We start from the raw sequence: 20,279 nt of genomic DNA on the forward strand, positions 1-20,279 counted from the left end.
CCTTCTTAATACTGTACCATGGCAATTAAACACCAACCTAGAAGTGAAAGGAGACATGTAGGTCGTAGCACCTGAGAACAAGATTTGCCTATACAATTTCAAGCTTATTTTCATTCAACATATAAAATATCCACACAATATTATAGAATTATACCCAATCATGTAATTCTAGTATCATCATAAATTGCATTGTTTTAAATTCAAATTTAAAAATCATCATGACTTATATACAGGGATGTAATTTACTTTTGAGTATTAACATAATTTGTAAGTTTTCTAGACACATTCTTTCAGATTATTCATGGGCCTAACCATTCATACTGACAGTCACGTAGATGTCAGTTCAGACAGCTTTCATTCTCGATGTCTTTTCTTTCAATTTTATCTTATTTTTGTATTTTTTATTTATTTACTTATTTTTTAAAGCCTGAATGGTTTCCCCTCCCTCCTCTTCTCCAAGTCCTTCACCCCACCTCATCCCATTCACTCCACCTTTTCCATTTCTCTTCAGAAAAGGGCAGGTCTCCCATGGATACCAACAGCCATTGCATATCAAGTTGCAGTGAGACTAAGCACTTCCTCTCCTCTTAAGGCTGGAGGAGGCAACTCAGTAGGAGGAAAGGGTCCCAAAAGTAGGCAAGAGAGTCAGAGACAGTGCATGCTGCCACTGTTAGGAGTCCCACAAAAAGACTAAGCTATACAACTCCTGGGGTCTTTTAATACTGGCTAATGCTTTCATGCAATATTGTGTTACAGAATTTAGGCATAATGTTTTGCACATGGACAGCACATCTCTAATTTCTGTCTATACAATATGTTTTAGTGTGCCTTTGCCTATTGCCTTTTTAAAGTTAAGGTTGTTCCTTTTTTGTTTATAGTTTACTGAGAGATATCACCACGAATGAACACTGAGTTCTTTGAATGCTATGTCTCTGTTTACCTGGAAATTTATTTCACATCAGTGTGAGTCATACTCTTTGACTTCAAATGTTAAATCAGCTTGTTGACTTCACTATTCATAATACACAGTATTATTTTAAGATATTGTTTGACTTAATTTGTTAATATTTAGTTTCTAGGTGTTATTTTTGTCTTTGTGGGAGATATTACTCTACAATGTTTCTTTTCTTTTAATATAGTTAGTGGTCAACCATAACTCATGAACTGAGTTGTGATATCCCCAAATTATCACACTTTCTGCACATTGTACAGTTGTGTGTCTCCTTGTCAATTACAACTTGCTTCTAGGAGAAGCTTCTATGATGAGAGTTGAACAGTGCATTGATCTATGGGTATAGCAGTATATCATTAGAAATCATTTTATTGCTATGTTCATCTGTCAAAATAATAGTATTAGGTTTTCTACTAGGCCCATGACATGCCAAGTCTTGGACTCCTGGATACATTGGCAGTGTCAGATATGGGTTCCGTCTCATAGAGCAGGCCTGAAATCCAAGAAAAAAGTGGTTGCTTATTCCCATAATATTTGTGCCACTATTGTATTAGTATATTTTACATGCAGGCCACTGTTGTAGGTCATAAAGCATGTAGCTAGGTGATACTGATGATTATTTTTCTCTTCCAGTAGCATTCATAGTAACTTCTAGAACTATAAATGCTAATCAGTAGGAGTAAAGATTCTACTTGTGCACCAGCTTAATTTCTCCATGTTTGATAACATAAGTAAGTGGTGTCTTCAGCAACAGGGCCTTACTGTCATGTTGTTGGAAGTAATCAATAGCCTTGGTAATAGCCTCTGTTAGGGACGGGGTCTATGGGATACCTTTGACCAATAACTTAACAAGATTAAACCCATTCCCAGCACTGTGAGTTTTATTTCAGAGCATAAGATGTCTGATTGGGGAATTCTCTCCCACTTTTCAAATCTTTTCATATATTTATATATTTTAGAAAACTTCTACAGTAGTAGGTTATCATGTGGCATTTCAAAAGGCCTTTAGTGTTAGTTTACCTCCTTATATTTCCTTCTTTACTCTACCCTTCCAAACCCCTTATTTAATACTCACAGTGACACATTTATCTCTTTATAACACTGTTCTATTTCTCTTCAAAACACACATATTTAAAGCTTAAAAGCTAACATACACATTTGAGAAAAATATGCAATATTTGTCTTTATGGACCTAGGTTACTTTACTCAAGATGGGCTTCTAGTTCCATGCATTTATTTACAAATTTCACAATTTTGTTTTTCTTAACAGCTGAATAATATTCCATTGCCTAAGGTTAAGGGACCAGGAGGCTGATAGGATCTTCCTATATTTTCTATAGTAAGGTATAGAGCACTTTGGGTATGTTCTGTCTTAGTGTTCTATTGCTGTGAAGAGACACCATGATCATGACAACTCTTATAAATGAAAACATTTATTTGGGGCTTGCGTACAATTGCAGAATTTTTAGTCCACTGCCATCATGCCAGAGAGCATGGCAGCATTCAGGCAGACATGGTGCTGGAGGAGAAGATAAGAATTCTACATCTGGATCTGTAGGTAGCAAGAAGAAGGAGAGAGTCATTGGGCTTGGAATGGGCTTTTTGAAACCTCAAGACCCACATTTAGTGACACACTTCTTTCATAAATGCCACACCTTGTAATACCTATTTTAATTAGAATAAAATAGCATTTAGTTATTGCTTAACTTTGCATTTTCCTAATCATTACTGATATTAGGAGTCTTTCTTTGTACTTATTAATCATTGATATATATTTTCTTCTCAATAAATTTCTATTCATGCATTTTCTCTATTTTAAAAATGGAGTTGTTACATGTCAATTGTTCAGTTCTAGGAGTTACTTATATACTCTATATTATAATTGCTTGTAAAATTAAAACTTGAAAATGTTTACACCATTCCTTGAGTTGTTTTTTTATATTAAGTTTGATGTATTAAAGGCTTTCGCTTTGATTAAAAAAAGAAATTCAAAAACGAAATTCACTAAGAAGTTATAAAATGTATAAGTTTGAAAGACATCATAAAATAATTTTCTGTTGGTAATACAAATTAGGATAAAAAGTGAATTAGGTACATTTTGGACTCACTAAAATAGACTAGATAATGTAATATTTTCTTGGAATTTGTCAAATACAAATGGACTAAACATTGTTGATGTATTTATTGCTTGTATATATTGCATATTGTTATTTTACTTATTGTATATAGTTTTTCTTATATCAGTTATAACTTTTTATTATTTTTTATTTTTTTAGACAAAAAAGGGGAAATGTGGTGATATTTTATTTGTGCTGAAATGTGGTGATGTTTTATTTGTATGTTAATAAATAAAGTTTGCCTGGAGATAAGATGAAATAGCAAGCCAGACATAAAAGTCAGGCAGTGATAGTACATGCCCTTAATCCGATCACTTGGCAGGCAGGGTCTCTGTGTTCAAGGTCACACTAGGGAACAGACACAAACGTGGTAACACATGCCTTTAATCCCAGTACCAACCATAAAGACCTGGAGGTCTGTACAGACAGGCATTAACAAGGAAGTGAAGTAGCTGGGCTAAGAGCCAATGAGATGTCAGAACAGCAAGGTAATAAAAGCCTAGGTAGACAAGAAGTCGTGGCATTTTGGAAGTTGCAGAGCTAGTAAGGTAAAGTGTTTGGTGGCTCTCACTATTTCCTTGATCTCTAAGGCTTTCACCCCTATATTTGATTACATGTTCTTTATTTAATAAGAACACTTAGAAATTCATCTACACCTGTTCTTTTTCATTACAGCTGTGCATACGAGTGGCCATTAATAACCATGTAAAACAGTTAATACTAGGCTGTCTTGAAATCTCTGATAATGCCATTAACCCAAAACTCTTCAATTTAGACTCAAGCAGATATTTTGGGCAAGAGCAGAAGGCAGCCATATTCTGTGCCAAATATCACAAAAACTGTCTCTAGGCTACTTACTAATATTCTTCCCTTCTGAAATTTCATGAGCTGGGCCCCCATAAATCAAATTCCTTCAGCACCAACTTCCATGCTCATTCTAGTCTGGCTCATTGAATCATGCTTAGTGCTTAAACCAATCCACTGGTTTCCTAATCCAAAGTCCACATTCCACCAATAAGCAACATGGGCAGGTCTGTCACAGCAATAACCTGCTCCCTGGTACGAAATTCTGTCTTAGTCAGTGTTCTATTGCTGTGAAGACACATCATGACCATGGCAACTTTTATAAAGGAAAATATTCAACTGGGCCTTGTTTACACTTTCATGAGTTCAGTTCATTTTTATCATGCCTGGGAACATGGCAGCATTCAACCAGACATGGTCCTAGAGACACAGTTGATAGTTCTATATGTGCATCTGAAGTTCCCAAGACAAGAGAGAGCCATTGGTTTTGGAATGGCCTTTTGAAACCTCAAAGCCCATACCCATTGACAATCTTCTTCCAAAAATGTTGCATCTCCTAATCCTTTCAAATAGTGCTGCTTTTTGATGAACAAGTATTCAAATATATGAGTTTATGGGGGCCATTCTTATTCACACTACCACATATGCCTAAGAGTGGTATGCTTGGATGTGTGGAATTCTACTAGAGTGTGGTCAACTTACAAGTGACTCTTCGAGAAAACTATCTCTGTCTCACCCAACAGCTAGCAATTTCTACTCTCTGCATGACTAGGGATGGGATTTCATACCCAACTACTATCTATGTACTGAGATTTTGTCTAGCTTGAAATTCCAGAGGTCTTATACATGCTTTCATAACATCTGAGTTCATATATACAGATGCTCTGCTGTTTGCAGAAAATACAAACATTGTTTCCTTATAATCATCCATTGTCTCTGGCTTTTACTCTTTCTGACCCTCTTCCACAATGATTTCTAAGACTTGGGAGGAGGGTTGCTGTATATATGTTCTGCTTAGGGCTGGGCATTCTGAAATAATTTATTTTCTATGTTTTGGCCAGTTGTGAATCTCTATATTAATCACCATCTACTAAATATAATATCTTCTCTGATTTGGTTGAAATGCATTGATCTATAAAAATAAGGATAACTCATTAAGATTTGGTTTAATACTGAGCCTATTTAGCAACATAATAGTAATCAATTCTCTTCTAGAGCCTAAGGTCTATCTAGCCATAGGTTCTTGTCCAAAAATGGTGCCAGACATGATTTTTATCTTATGGAGAAGGATTTAAATCCAATCAGAAAGTGGCCAGTTACTCCTATAATGTTCTTGCCATTATTCTAACCATGGGCATGTCTTGCCAGGCCAGTCATTATTGTAGCATGCAGAGTTGATAGCTGGGTATGATAGATGATTATTTTTATTCTCTAGAATTGTGCATGGTGCCTTTCAACGCTGTGAAAGCTAGCCAGTAAAAATGAGGTTTCCAAGTCCTCCACAGTTTAATATCTTCATGTTTTATGCCTCAAATACATGATGTCTTCAGCAACAGAGGTTTTTTGTTTGTTTGCTTGTTTTGAGAAAGAGAGTTTTAACATCAAGTTCTGGAGATTCACCAATACACTAGAATGTTTGAGAATCAATAGGATCTCAGTGGCCAACAACTCTAAAAGGATTAACCTATTTTTGGGCCTGGGCTTTTAATTTGTTGGCTTGTGCTATCTAATAGGATAATGTTGGCCTGTTATATTTTAACTGTGTTGTTATTCTTGTGTGTTTGTGTGTATGGATGTAGGTTTTAACAGTAGTTGGTTTCCATATGATATTTTGAAGGTTCTTTAAAATTGTTTATTATCCTTCTTTGCCTTCCATCCCCATCTCAATTTAATACCCCCTGCTCTATTGACTTTTGATTTCAATGCATTCTAGTTCTTCTCCCTTGAGTATTCTTTCCCATGGCCCCTTAGTATTTTTTCTGACTATTACAGATGTCCCAAATGAAATACAAATACCTAAAAATCCAAAGCCAACATTCAAAAATAAGAGAAAACATGTGATCTTTATTTTCCTAGGTGTGGGTTACCTCACTCAGAATATGTTTCTAGCATCATCTATTTATCTGTGTTTTATTTTTCTTAATAGCTGAATAATATTCCATTGTGTGAACATGCGTATTTGAATATGCTACATTTCATTATCTGTTCATTAGCTGATGAATATCCAGGCAGTTTCCATCTCCTGGCTATTGTGAATAGAGCAGAAATGAAATGGATAATCAAATGTCTCTTAAGGAGGATGTAGAGGCCTTTGAGTACATGCCCCAGAGTAGTATAGCTGGATCATATGATAGATCTACTTTTAGTTTTTTTGAAGAGCCTCTACACTGATTTACAGATTGATTTCAGTAGTTTTCAATCCCACCAACAGAGAATAGGTGGTCCTTTTCCTGATACCCATGCCAGCATTTGCTCTTGCTTGAGTTTTTGTTTGTTCTTTTGTTTGTTTTGTTTTTATCTTAGCCATTCTGTCCTGGATGAGATGAAATCTCAAAGTGGTTTAAATTTGCATTTTCTGATAACTAAGAATGCTGAAGACTTTAAAAAACATTTCTTAGCCATTTGTATTTTATCTTTTGAGAACTCTGTTCATATCTGTAGCCGATTTTTAAATTGGGTTGCTCATTTCATTGACTCCTTTTTGTGTGTGTGTTGGGTCTTTATATACTGGTGCTGGGGTTTCTTTTAGGACTGCCAGCTCTCTAATGATGACAGGAGATGTTTTATTAATTATGAAAGCTTAGACTCACCTTGGGCTTGTTAACAATTAGCTCTTATAACTTAAATTAATTTATTTATATTTATTTGCATTCTCCTGTGTGGTTCATTACCTCTCTTCCATAATGTATGTCTGTCTCCCTCCACATCTCACTGGGAAAATCTGCCTTTCCTCATCCCAGAGTTTCTATCTCTGCCCAGAAGTCCTGCCTATACTTTCCTGCCTAGCTATTGGCCATTCACCTCTTTATTCAACCAATCAGAATAAAAAGCAACATGTTTTCACACAGTGTGATCAAATATCCTATAACAATATATTCTAGATAAAAATTCTCAACCAGATACATGGCTGGCAAAGATTCTCTCTCACTCTGTGGACTTTGTTTAATTGCTTTCTTTACAATACAGAGAATTTTAGTTTGATGAGGTCTTGGTTGTCAGCTCTTGGCCTTAATTCCTGGATAAATGAACTCCTACTAAAAAAATCCCTTCCTACACCCAAATTTTTTAAGGTACTTCTTGTGTTTTACTTTATAATTTTCTGTGTTTCAGGTTCACATTGAGGTACTCAGTCCATTTGGAGCTGATTTTTGTGCAGGGTGATAAGTATGACTGCAATAACATGTTTCTACATCTTTCCTCCTTAGCATCATTTGTTGCAGATTCTGTTTTTTATCCAGTGTGTATTCTTGGCATCTTTGTCAAACATCAAATGGCTGTAGTTACATGTACTTATTTGGGGGTTTCCTGTTTTGTTCTGTTGTTCTATGCTTCTGTTTTTGTGCCAGTATCACGTTGTTTTTATTACTATTGATGTGTCATACAGACTGAAACCTGGTGTGCTTTTTGCTCAGGATTGTTTTGGTTATGTGGGGTCTTTTATGTTTTGTGGTGCTATACAAATTTTAGGATTTTTTTCTTCTGTTTCAGTGAAGAACATTACATAGGATTTTTTTTTCTTCTCTTCTCTACAGTGTGCCATGAATTTCTATAAGTCTCAATGACTGGATTTCTGTTTCTCCTTCCTCTGCATTTCAGTGACTTTTTTTTAATGTAGGAAACTTAGATGATTTAGGAGAAACCATAAATTATGATACATCTTCTAATCGGTAATAGAAGAAAAGTTGATTCTTCATGCTTTGCATCCTCATTTCTAATTTTGGGAAAAAAGCAAGTCATATAATGCTAAGTTTTAATATCTGCCGTCTTGAAGGCTTTTATGTATATGTGTATGTATATATATATATATATATATATATAATTTAACAATTTGTAAGTTGTAAGTGTGATTAATCTTACTACAAGTGTATGTGGCATCCTTCAGTGTCTTTCCAAGATTAGTAAATCTTAACTTTTGTTTCTTTATTTTTCCCAAATTTCAATTTAAGAAATTGCTCTTGATGTTTTTTTCTTATAGGTTTGAAAAAGTCATTAGTGTGTAATTCTTTTCTTTTGTAAAGTTATGTCTTTGTTTTCAATTATCACAACATAGTCACAAAACATTTTCACATTTTAAAGTATAAAAGTTATCAGTAAAATAATTAATTAACAAGTTTTAGAACTGTTCCACTGATTAAAAATAATATATGCAATTGTTAACAAATGACATTAGTTCATTCACAATTTGATCTCAATATACTTTTTCAATCCCCTGGATTAAAAATATTTTTTCTTACATTTCATTCACATTTACACATGCATGCTTTTAGACTGTTTGTTTTTATTCCCTAAATCCATTAACTTGCTTCAAATATTTTTCTTCCACTGTTTGTTAAATACACCTGCTGGGGGTACTGCTCACTTTGAAAGTTTGGTCAAAAGGTTAAAGTAACCACAGAGTGTGAACTAGAGGGATAAAGGAACTGAGAAGTCTTCCTCTGATCAGAACCATGTATGACATGGACAATCTCTTTTATTTTTCTAACACTGAGATTTATTCTTAACGGAAACTTAAGGTTGTCTCTTTTTAAAATTATGAATCAATTTTGTGTATCTAGACAATCTATACTTCATATCTCATTGTTTCTTACCGTGTTCTATTGTCCCTTTCAGATATAATGAAGTCTACATACTCTTATTTTTCTGGGTATCATGTGTGTTTCACTTTCCTGCAAGTGATAGCATCAGCATCAACTTCCCGTAAGAATACTTACTTTTTTCTTATCCATTGCAGTTATGAAAAGGATGCAAAATAGACTTCTACTGTCCAGTTTGTTATTGAAAGAGGTTAATAGCATTATTTCTTTGCAATATCAAGTAAAAAAGTCAAAAAGTTGTCAGCAACTCTCCTTAGATTCAAGGAATGAAATTTACAGAGTGTACTACTGTCCCACAAGGTAAGAGAACCAGAAAGGAGCAGAAATCTACCAGGTTGGAATGTCTGAGGAGAGAAGAAAGTTCTGAGAAAATAAGAGGTAAAGCAGAAAAATATAAGCTGAAGCCACTGAGTTACTAGAGTCACAATGTAGAATGGTTTGAACAAGAACCACCACATAAGCCCCATCATTGGTAGGCACTGGGTGGTGCCTTTTACTTTCTACATTTCTACCAGTTTCTTGTTGTGAGAATGGAGAAATGGAGAAAGTAACAATTCTGAAATATGTTCACATTAATTAGTTCTGCCATCAAGATGAACTGTTTTCTCATTGCATTACTGTTGAGTTTCATGACCTGACTGAACTGACCTGGGAGAAGGAAGGTTAATACTGACCTCAAGTCACCTCTTTCTATCTTGTCCCACTTAGGAGACAGAGACATTGAGAACTCCTCGAGAAGGTCACAACTCAAAGGCACAGGTTCACTAAAAGGCTGAATCCAAATCATAAAACTGCAGAATGCTTATTTTTTCTCCCCCACACACATTAGCACTACATCACTAAAACATGACATCTGGGTACATTAATTGTAGTGTATTTGACTTCTAACAAAAATTTCCAAGACACACTGAGAATCAAAGCCAGAATCCATAATGACAGAACAAGTAAAACCACACAGATAATTTGGAATTGTCAGGCTAGAAATTTAATAGATTATAATTAATATTGTAAATGATCTAAGTGCAAAAATGGAAAATAAGAAAGAACAAATGGATACTATAAAAATATCTAGAAATTCGTATAAAGTAATGAAGGGAAATCTGATAGATACAAAACACCATAGCAGAAATAAGGAATTCTTTTATGAGCTCAAGAGTAGACTGAAGGGATGAAACTTGAGAAAAAAATGTGACTTTGAGTATTAATCATAGAAATGTATAAAGAAAAGAAAGCCTAAAACAATTGCAGAGAAAAATCAAAGAACTCTGAGACACTCTTAAAGATATAGTATGCAGACAATGGTAATACAAGGAGAAGAAAGGCAAAAAGGGAGAGTGGCACACACCATGCAACCATGACTGAAATTCCCCACATATCCAGGAAACTCGGAGAACACCAAACAGGGTAAGAGACAAAGCAAACTGAAAAAAAAATGCACCTCTGCACATAATGGTCAAAGTATAATGAAAATGGAAGACAAAATTTAAAATACCAGCAGTCACGGGGAGGAATCTGTCCATCCCTGCAAAAAAAAAAAAAAAGATAAAATTACCTTCAATTTTATAGAGACCATACAAGAAAGAAACAGATGAAGTAAAATATTTAATGCATGGAGGGAGAAACCCACACTAACTTAGGACTATATGTCACAATAGATTAATTATCTTGCAAATGTAGAGGATAGATAGACATTATCATAGACAAACAAAAACAGGAGAGTCTTTGTGCTTAGTATCTCTGCCTTGAAAGATATGTTCAAGATTTGTTTGGAGAGAAGGAAAATGGCAAACACAGATAATCAAAATTATGTAAACATTAGGGAAGGAAAATGTGATAGTTAAAAAAGCCTTATTTTATTAAATGTTCTAACATAGGATGTGATTTTCAAAACACTAAAAGCATCTTATTTATCAATTATGAATTATGTAGCAAGGGAAAGAACGGCAGTACTAGATGGAAGGATAGCGATTCCAGTTCTCCCCGTATACACAGTTGCTTTGGAATGCCCTCTTTCAAAAATAAAATAAAAATGATAAAAAAAAAACTTGAAAACAATCTGGATGCTACCTCAGTTAGGAAATGGTAAAGTTTTAACTTTAAGAGAAGCTACAAATATAACTAACCACCTCTTTGTCTACATTTATATGACCAGAGGCAATAATCAAAGATCAGAGCACAGTGCTCCAATCATTGGAAAATGGAGTTGGTTTTGTTCTTCCTAACTCTCAAAGGCTACCCATACTGCCCTGGAGAACATGAACAATTTCTTATCAATAAACTAAGGGTTGTGGGGGGTAGTTGGTACTGTTGACTATAAATAACATTTATCCAAACATTCAAATGAAGTTGTAGCTAATTACAAATTGGTTTTGAAGTTTCTCAAATGACACACATGTGCTAAAGGGTTGTATAATTGTGAGATTCAATAATTGAGAATTGATGAGACTGGATTCATGATATTATGGCATTATGAGAGGGGAGAGAAGTAGGAGGTGGTGCATAGTTGGAGGAACTGGACAAGTGGAGAACACCATGGAAAGACCCTATCCTTGTCCTTTCTACTCTCTGTGCTTCCTAGCAACAACAACAAAAAAAACTGTGCTTCACATTCTCCATGTCGACACTGTCTCAGCAGGGCTGAGAAACAGTGGAAAAACATACCATGAAGTGAAGCCTCTGCCACCATGAGGTAAAATAATATCTTCTCATTAAAACTATTTTTCTTAGGTATTTTGTCATAGATGGTGTCACAGAAACCAATAAAAAGCCTTCAATAGATTCCAGAATTCCAAAAATAGTTATGCCAGACAGATTTTTCCATACAGTTCTTTTTTTTTTTTTGGGGTTTTTTGAGACAGGGTTTCTCTGTGTAGCTTTGCACCTTTCCTGGGACTCACTTGGTAGCCCAGGCTGGCCTCGAACTCACAGAAATCCGCCTGCCTCTGCCTCCCAAGTGCTGGGATTAAAGGCATGCGCCACCGCCGCCCGGCCTCCATACAGTTCTTAAGTAACAAGACAGATCATTGGGAATTCCTACTTCACTAGAATCTATTTTAAAGATAAGAATGAGTTAACATTAGTTTTCAAAAAACATTGAAAGATGAAAAGGAATGTAATTAGAGTTGAATATTTAGATCAGCTAGGCCTTGTGGGTAAGATTTGATATGTTCTTCTCAGGACTGAATGGCAGCAAAGTCTTGTTAATTTCAGATTTCTTTTCATTTTCAATTTTTCTCCACAGAGAATCTGATGGTGACTACTCCCACTAGACACTTGGTGGCTAGAGTAGGAGGCCAGGCTGAGCTCAGCTGCCAGGTGTCCCCACCACACAGTGTGGAGTATATGGAGGTGCGCTGGTTCAGGAGTGACAATTCCAAACTTGTTTATCAGTACAGAGGTGGCCACGGAGTCAATGGAGAAGCTGCACCTGAATACGTGAATCGTACAGAGTTTGTGAAAGAGGCCATTGGGAAGGGCAAAGTGGCCCTCAGAATTCAAAATATCAGCATTTCTGATGATGGACTTTACCAATGTTCATTTAATGATAGTGGCTTCAGCGATGTGACCAGCATGAACCTCAGTGTGGCAGGTAATTGTTTGTGGAATATAGTATACCAGTTTCCTTGTGCCCAACAAACTGAAATACATGGAAATTATCTTGGTGGTTTTTTATGTCTTTTTCATATTTCAAGGTTTTAAAATAGCCAAGTAGTGATTACAAGTCACATATCTATCTCAAAAATACATATAGACATCACATAGCAATAAATTAGCCTATCTTGAAAAGAAAGTATGGAAGTCAGTACACTCACGTTATTAGACTGTAGAGCATATGCTTGAGACTCCTTTTTTCCCAACCTGACAGTCCAAACTCAGTATAATCACTGTGCTTTTATCTCCTCATCATTTCCATCAGCATTTGGATTGAAGATGCAAATCCATGTTGAGAGTCCTGGTGATGATGAATTCATTGTGGTGTGCTTGTCAGAAGGGTGGTTCCCACAGCCCCGATTGGAGTGGAGAGACAGCCAAGGGGAGGTAGTTCCATATTCTTCAATATCACACTCACAGGATGGAGATAGATTTTTCCACATGAAGATGACTCTTATCCTCAGAAACCAGTCTCAGGAAAGTATCACATGCTGTGTTCTTAACCCTCTAACTGGTGAAGAGAAGCAAACAAATCTCATCCTAGCAAGTGAGTACTCTGTCATGAGGGATTAATTGTCAACTTGAAGCACAGAGAATAAAGCAGTGAACTAATCACTGTCAAAGGACTTATTGCGTTGCAGAACATCCTTTGCCTATGCCTTTTTATCACTGATACTGGTTTTGGTAAGACAGATGCTAAGTGTACAGTATGAGAGGAAATGTGAACAGTGAAAATTTATAATTAAGCGTATCTTAGAGTTCTAGAGACATTTAATCTTATCTCAATAAATGTTTTATACATGAGAAGTTTGACAAGATGCTATCTCAATAACATAAAAATGGTACTGATCATTTTGAACTTATATTCTGATCTTTGACAAAAATATAACCATACTCCATGGTTTTTTATGAATGCTAAATCATTAGGACACATTGATTACTGTCACGTGGTATTCAGTGCTAGAACTAGCATTTTCAATTCCTAAAAATTCAATACATTGAAATTGTTATGACAGTGAAGTGTATAACAACAACAGAGAGAGAGAGAGAGAGAGAGAGAGAGAGAGAGAGAGAGAGAGAGAGAGAGAGAGAAGACAGCAGTAAGAAAAATGTGTAAGTAAACTGCAGATTGTGTGATTATTTGTTCATTCCTCACTCCTAGAAGACATGATGGATGAATGAAAAAAACATCAGGAAAATGTCGTCATATGTTTAACAAAGCTACCTTGTGTGAACACTCATATGCAGACATTAAGTTTCTTGTATGAACAGACTGTGTGTAGGTGGGAAGAGAAGGGTTTACACTCTTAGATACTAGTTCATGTTTTTCTACATTAACTAAAAGTACGGGTTTTCTCTCTCTTTTAAAAACTCTGCAGTACATGACAATTAGGGAATTGACTGAAAAGATGTGTTGCTGTGACCAGATAGGGCTCTCTAGCAATGGTTTTTGAATATCATAGTTCACAAGAATAAGTAGGAATCAGAAGTTATGAAGGATGGCACTTGAAAGGCTGAGGCAGGATGATGATAGAATTTGAGCTCAGCTTGTGCTACATAATAAGACATGTCTCAAATAGAAAGTGAGTAAGATACTACAAACATTTTTAAAGTAGAGATCAAGGGATGTACTCATACACTAAAGAAATGGTGAAAGACAATCTTTGAGAAAAGAATGAATAATTCTAAGGTTATAGAACTGAGTCATGAAAGATGAATTTTCAGTCAATAGAGGGAACTTTTTGGAGTGAGTGAGCATATCTTAGAAAAAAGCTAATAAGCCTCTTGAGTGAAATAGCTGTAAAAACTTCAGCTGCCATATGAAGTCACAGTGGCTGGGACTGTATGTGCAAGACACCCATCTTGCTCAAGCCATGCACAAGTTCAAGCCACACAAAACCCTAGTAAAGAGTGAAGGAGGTTCCCCTACCTGAGGAACTGTTGGCAACTGATAGCTGCTGAGAAGGGAGAGTTATCTTCTTTAATGGTGTTATTTGTGGTAGGTCAACCATGTTCCGGTGGAAGGTCCTAAGTCCAGGAGTACATAGGGAACACAAATTGGACTTAAAGAGTTTATTTTGAAAAGGGGGTACAAAATTGTGTGAGTAAAGAGGGATATTATTGTGGGAGAAGTTGGAGGAGCAAATTTTATCTCCACGATGAACTTTAGTGCTCAGACTTTCTCAGTAGTTGACACAAAATCAGGTCTACCAATGTGTAGTCCTGAGCCAGATCCAGGAAGTAGGAGAGGTAGGAAGGAAGAAAAGGAGAAAGGAAGGGGGAGAGAGAGAGGAAGGAGGAAACAAAGGAGAAAAGAAAGGAATGAAGAAAAGAAAGAAAGGAGAAAAGGAAAAGGGAGAGGGAGGAAGGAAGAAAGGAAGGGAGGGAGGGAGATGGGGTGGGAGGAAGATAGGGAGACAAGAGGGAGGGAGGGAGATGGGGTTGGAGGAAGATAGGGAGGGAAGAAGGGAGGAAGATGGTTAAGGATAGGAGGAGATGCAGAACCTGAAGGGGAAACCTGCTCTCCTAGCAGCAGCTTTCTGGTCTGCTGTGGCTCTTTGATATGTGTATTTTAAAGATGTTCTCTTCTTTTTTCAGATGCGTTGTTTAATGAGAACTGCATGAAAAAATTAATTTTTGGTTTCTTTACAACATCAATTTTTTTATCGTTATTTTACCTTTTAACTTTTATCTTCAAGATACAAGGTAACTGACCCAAGAAGGATAGAATTATTAAGGGATTTTTTTCCCTAACTTTATTCTGAAGTCACATGTAGAGTTTAGTTAAAACTACATGACATTCATTTCCCACTGCTATGCACAGCTTACTTCTTACTTTACAGATGTTGGATTTATACCTTTCAACTCTGAGATTTCTAAAGCAAATTTGACTTTAGGGATGAAGGTCACTACGAATATTTCCTGGGCTTTTTCAGATCTACAGTTAATTGCTATATCCATTAAACACTACACACTGGAACACTAAGAGGAGCACTAACTGAAACACTGAAAATTAAAGGATGTCATTCTTTTTGTAAGAAATATTATTTCCATCAAAGCAAAGTAGAGTTACCTTCTGTCCCCTCAAACTGATGAGTGATTGATGCATGTGAATCTTATTCTAGGGTAGATTTAATGTGATCACAAATTCCAGAATACAGTTGTTTGGGAACAATGTGTGTGTGTATGCGCATATGGTATAGTGTGTGTGTGTGTGTGTGTGTGTGTGTGTGTGTGTGTGTGTGCATGTGGTATATGCACATCTGTGTGTGCAGGTGCTTGGACCTGTGCTTTCACTCTCACAGGCCAGAGATGAACTTCGGATTTCCTACTCTATCTCTATCAATTTTATTCTTTAAGAGAATATCTTTCACTGAATCTAGAGCTAGGCTGGCAGCAAGAAAGCCCAAATGATCCACATTTTTCTGCCACACATAGTGCTGGAGTTATAGGTGCATATGCAGACACACCTAGCTTTAGGGTTTTTGTTTTTTTACATGGATCCTGGGATTAGAACTCAGGTCCTCATGATTGCACAGCAAATGTTTACCCTCTGAGCCATCTCTCCAACCCCTCAATTATTTTTAATATTGCAGTTTCTTAAGCCTTAGTCTTGAATAAATTAATATGAAAAAGAGACACTTATATAAATCAATAACTCCTTTACAATTAAATTCTTCTCTTTCATTTTATGCAAACTAAATGTATGTACCATACTCTGTAATGATACAGGGATCCAGTAGCTAAAAGAACAATAACTATTTATAAGAACAACCTTTGGGGCTAGAGAGATATTTCATAAGTTAAGAGCACTGGCTGGTCATCTAGGGGACCTGGGTTCAATTCCCAGCACCCACATGGTGGTTCACAACTGTCTGTAACTCCAGTTCCTGAAGATCTAATACCATTTTCTAGCCAGGATGGGATCATGCATACAAACGATGCACAGACATACATGTAGGCAAAACACCTACACACATAAAATTAAAGAAAGAGAACCACTCTTTTCCAACTCACAAAAAAATTTATTATTTACTATAGAACAGAGTAAAGCTGCAATATGGAGACACAAGAATTCATAGGCTGAGTTAGTAATAAAGCAGAGAGTAGCAACTAGATAACTCACTAAGAAATCTGAGTCCAAAGTGATAGAAGGCTACAATTTAACATCGATTCAAAAATAATGTGACTCAAAGGAGAAGTTGAAATCTATTCATTCTATTAGTTTATCTAACCCATAGACTCCTAATTAATAAATCATATTTAGAGGGTAATTCCTTATGCCAAGAATTTTGATAATCACTTTATTGAGTTTATCTAAATTATTGCTAAAAGGTAGTTCTGTTACTGTCATCTTATTAGGGATGAGGATATAGTGGATTACACAGATTATAAAGGACATGGCCAAGATGGACCTACAGGTATGTTTGGCTCCAAATTTCATGCCATATTACTATGCTATTACTTTCAGTACTTGGTGTTATTTTAACTTTGGCACAGTGGCTGTACCTTAATCTACTGCTATTTCAGCCAGCAATTGCAACTCCACAGTTACCAGCCTGATTCTCTGGCAGTGGCCTGGTGGGAATGTTTTTCCTGCAGGCACTGGCTCTGTCGCTGCCAATAAAGATAGCTTTAACTAAATCTCTATAGTTCTATTTATAAGTAAGTCTCAAGATTCAAAGGCTAGAATGCAATCATGTTATCTCTGAGAGGTTGATTAGCAACTACCTAACCTTTTTTCCTTGCTGGTGTCTCCCAAAAAGCGCATCCTTCTGTTCCACCAAACAAACAAACTAACTAACTAACTAACTAACTAACTAACTAACTAACTAACAAACAAACAAACAAACAAACAAACAAACAAACAAAAAACTCTTGCAACTCCAAATTCCTTCCTACTACTTCCAGTGCGTCTCTCTATCCCTCCTGGATACCCTCTGAGGCTCTGTGATCACTTTCTGTCAATTAGTGCTAACTCAGCCTCCTGACACAAGGTTAATTTTATTTAGTTAATGCAAATACAAACTTGGGGTTCACAGTGTGATCGAATACCCCAACAACTTGGTTTCAAGTTTCTTCTTTTGCATCTTCTATACTATGGAGACCACTTAGTCATTAAAATAGTCTATTGCAAGGTGATTGTGGGAAATTTATTCTTTTTTGATATCAGATAATTTTTACACGATATGTTCAATGGTGATTCTGGAAACACACACACACACACACATACACACACACACACACACACACACACACACACACACACACACACACACACAAATAAGTTCTGGTTCCCTGCCTTCCAGAAACAAAAAGTCAAAATTTTGCTACAATGTCTAAAATATATTTCTAGTTACTTCAAAAATTTCGTTCATCTTTTTCTGGAAGATGACATAAACATTAACTATCCTATGGATACATACTCAGTAATCTATAGAGAAACACTTGTGTACTGTTTGTTTAGCTTAGGAAGTGAGTCTCTGAGCTGGGTCCTCGCAGGTCAAAGGTAAGAGTGTTTATTGACACTGATGAAAGGCCAGCCATGTCTGCTCTCATAATCTGTGGATGGAACTCAATCCCTTCACTGCAGCTAATGCTGTTCTCACAGCTACTCTTGTCCAAGATTGAATCTGATGAAGTTTCCTATGAGCCAAGCTATCTCCAGTCCCCACAGCTACTGATTTTGTGCTAGGTTAGATCGTTAAGGTCCAAAAAGGAAGTTTCTCTTAGTTCTGGTAGTTTTAGAAGTCTAACTGAGATATCCTACTCACAAAACAAGCCTGATGCTTCAGTTCTACTTAGAGATTATCATGAATGGGATAACGATGCCCATCTTTTCAGGTGGTTGTCTTTGGGCTGCTGTCTCATGTACTCCTAAGCTCCTTTTATTAACTCTAACTCTCTCTGTTCTAGATCGTGAATCTAGATGTGAACCATGTTTCCATAAATTAGACACAATAATGATGGCCTTACAATTCCTGTGTTTCATAGTCTTCTCTATAACAATCCTTCTTAAGTATCTGCAATTGCGGAACAAAGGTAAATAGCATTAATGGTGATAGCATATCTTTAATTCTCTTGTCCTAGATGTATGTCTCTTTGGAATTGTTTAGTTATGTGAAACTTACATCATCCCCAGGAGGATCTAACTAACGCTTCCAGTGTTTTCAGCTTATTGGGGACCAGATCCTTCTGCTTTGCCACAAGAAGAAAGAAACATAGCTTCAGAAAATATTGTTGAATCAACTCTCATTTACTTTAAATATTTTCTCACTGTTTAATAATATATATACATATATGATTGTGGATCAAAAATTTTAACAGTTTTTATCATAAAGTCTGTACTGAAAATATATGAAATATAAAGAATTTCTATTTAATTTCAATAATGATATTTTACGTATATGCAATTTCACGAGGCTTTTTAAACTATGGAATCTTTCTATGACTCTATTAAGTATGAAATGTGGTAACTATGTAGAAGTAGAGTCTGTGATGAGAAGAATAACACTAAATGAATATGATTTTGACATTTGACAATATATTATTCTTTAAAAGCTTATAGGGGAAATATGTATACAGAATTGTTAGCGGAAATCAGTGCAGAGCAAGATTGTGTACTAATATGCACATTTCTTCCAAATCACAAAAGGAAACTTCAGAGTCACAGTGGTCTCCAGAGGAGGTTTCTTTCTTCTATTTTTTTTTTCATTTTCCAACTTCTTACTAAATAGGCTTTGGATCATAGAATCCAAAGACCTGTACACTTCTATGATTCCCATGGAAAATTCTTCCTTAGAATTTATAAAACCGAGAAATCAAATTTTCCTATGCTTTTATCACCAAAGGCAAACAATTTGTATTTATATTCACAATCAAATACCCAGAAAGTAAAGCAACTAAGACCAAACTACTGTGAACACCTTTTCAAATATGTAGCCAAAAGTTTCTCTGGATCAATCTCTACCACTTGTGGTCCTACAGATACTTATAAAATAATCACCCAGAGGCTTAATATTAATTACAAGTTGTATGACCTGTGACTCAGGTTTCTTGCTAGCTAGTTTTACAACTCAACTCAACTCATTCCTATCAATCCATGTTTTACCATGTGGCTTCGTGGCGTTACCTGTTCTCTCACATCTTGCTTCTCCTGCCTGCAGCTCACAGCATCTCCCCTGACTCTGCCTTTCTTCTCTTTCTATATCACTTGAATTTCCCATGTGGCTCGATCCTGCCCTGACATAGGCCAATACAGCTTTATTTATTAACCCATGGGAGCAACACATATTCACAGCATACAGAAAGACATCCCACAACACAAGTAACTGCTTATTATAACTTCTGAAGATTCTGCAGGAGAAAACGTAGGTGGCAAAGATATGATACAGATCATCTCAGCCATATCAAGAGCCACCAGTGTTCAATTCCTCTTTATTATAGGAAGTTGGACAGTCTTAATGACTACATAAGTGTAGTCAGCTATTGTGGATGGATTAATGAGTTGAGCTGGTTCATATGTTGGTACTCAGATACCTTTATAATCAACTGATCATCGTATGACTTTGCATATTCTTAACATTGAATAAGAAAACCCTTTCTATTGACTTATGTAAGTGTGAAAGTGTGTGTGTGTGTGTGTGTGTGTGTGTGTGTGTGTGTGTGTGTGTGTATTACTTTTTATCAGATCTTGGTTCATAAAAAGCTTTTCTGGCATTCTGAAGGTCTTGGTGCCTTTACACTCTGTTGATCATTTTTATGTGTTGTGCACAAGCATTTTAGTTTCCTGCAGTTCTACTTAATCTTTCTGCTGTTTACTGTGCCTTTGAGGTCATCTTTAGGAATTCTTCACCAATCTTTGCTCTTATGTTTTCTTTTAGGAATCTTATCATCCTAGGCTTTAGCTTTACATATTTAATATATTGAGTTGATTTTTGT

The 20,279-nt window shown here is 36.0% G+C and overlaps 2 protein-coding genes across 2 annotated transcripts in view; both read left to right on the forward strand.

The window, feature by feature from the left end:
• Positions 1–8,708: 8,708 nt before the first annotated feature.
• Positions 8,709–12,911, forward strand: LOC131904850 (selection and upkeep of intraepithelial T-cells protein 8-like). The gene is made up of 3 exons (XM_059255854.1): positions 8,709–8,779; positions 11,927–12,276; positions 12,604–12,911. The coding sequence occupies exons 1-3, from the start codon at positions 8,709–8,711 to the stop codon at positions 12,909–12,911; spliced, it is 729 nt and encodes a 242-aa protein (XP_059111837.1).
• Positions 12,912–14,497: 1,586 nt separating this feature from the next.
• LOC131904851 (selection and upkeep of intraepithelial T-cells protein 2-like) overlaps positions 14,498–20,279 on the forward strand; it is a 52,617-nt gene continuing 46,835 nt past the window's right edge. The window contains exons 1-4 of the mRNA XM_059255855.1: positions 14,498–14,588; positions 15,038–15,044; positions 16,701–16,759; positions 18,255–18,380. Coding sequence (XP_059111838.1) covers positions 14,498–14,588; positions 15,038–15,044; positions 16,701–16,759; positions 18,255–18,380 — 283 coding nt within the window. The remainder of the gene's footprint in view (positions 14,589–15,037; positions 15,045–16,700; positions 16,760–18,254; positions 18,381–20,279) is intronic.

The sequence above is a fragment of the Peromyscus eremicus genome, chromosome 2 (genome assembly GCF_949786415.1).
Source record: "Peromyscus eremicus chromosome 2, PerEre_H2_v1, whole genome shotgun sequence".
NCBI classification, from domain to species: Eukaryota; Metazoa; Chordata; class Mammalia; order Rodentia; family Cricetidae; genus Peromyscus; species Peromyscus eremicus.

Excerpts from the sequence above, each read along its gene's own strand:
- LOC131904850 (XM_059255854.1), top strand. The coding sequence starts at position 8,709 with ATGAAGTCTACATACTCTTATTTTTCTGGGTATCATGTGTGTTTCACT. Across the intron at positions 8,780-11,926 it reads CTGCAAGTGATAGCATCAGC|AGAGAATCTGATGGTGACTA; the intron begins ATCAACTTCCCG and ends ATTTTTCTCCAC. Across the intron at positions 12,277-12,603 it reads CATGAACCTCAGTGTGGCAG|CATTTGGATTGAAGATGCAA; the intron begins GTAATTGTTTGT and ends CATTTCCATCAG.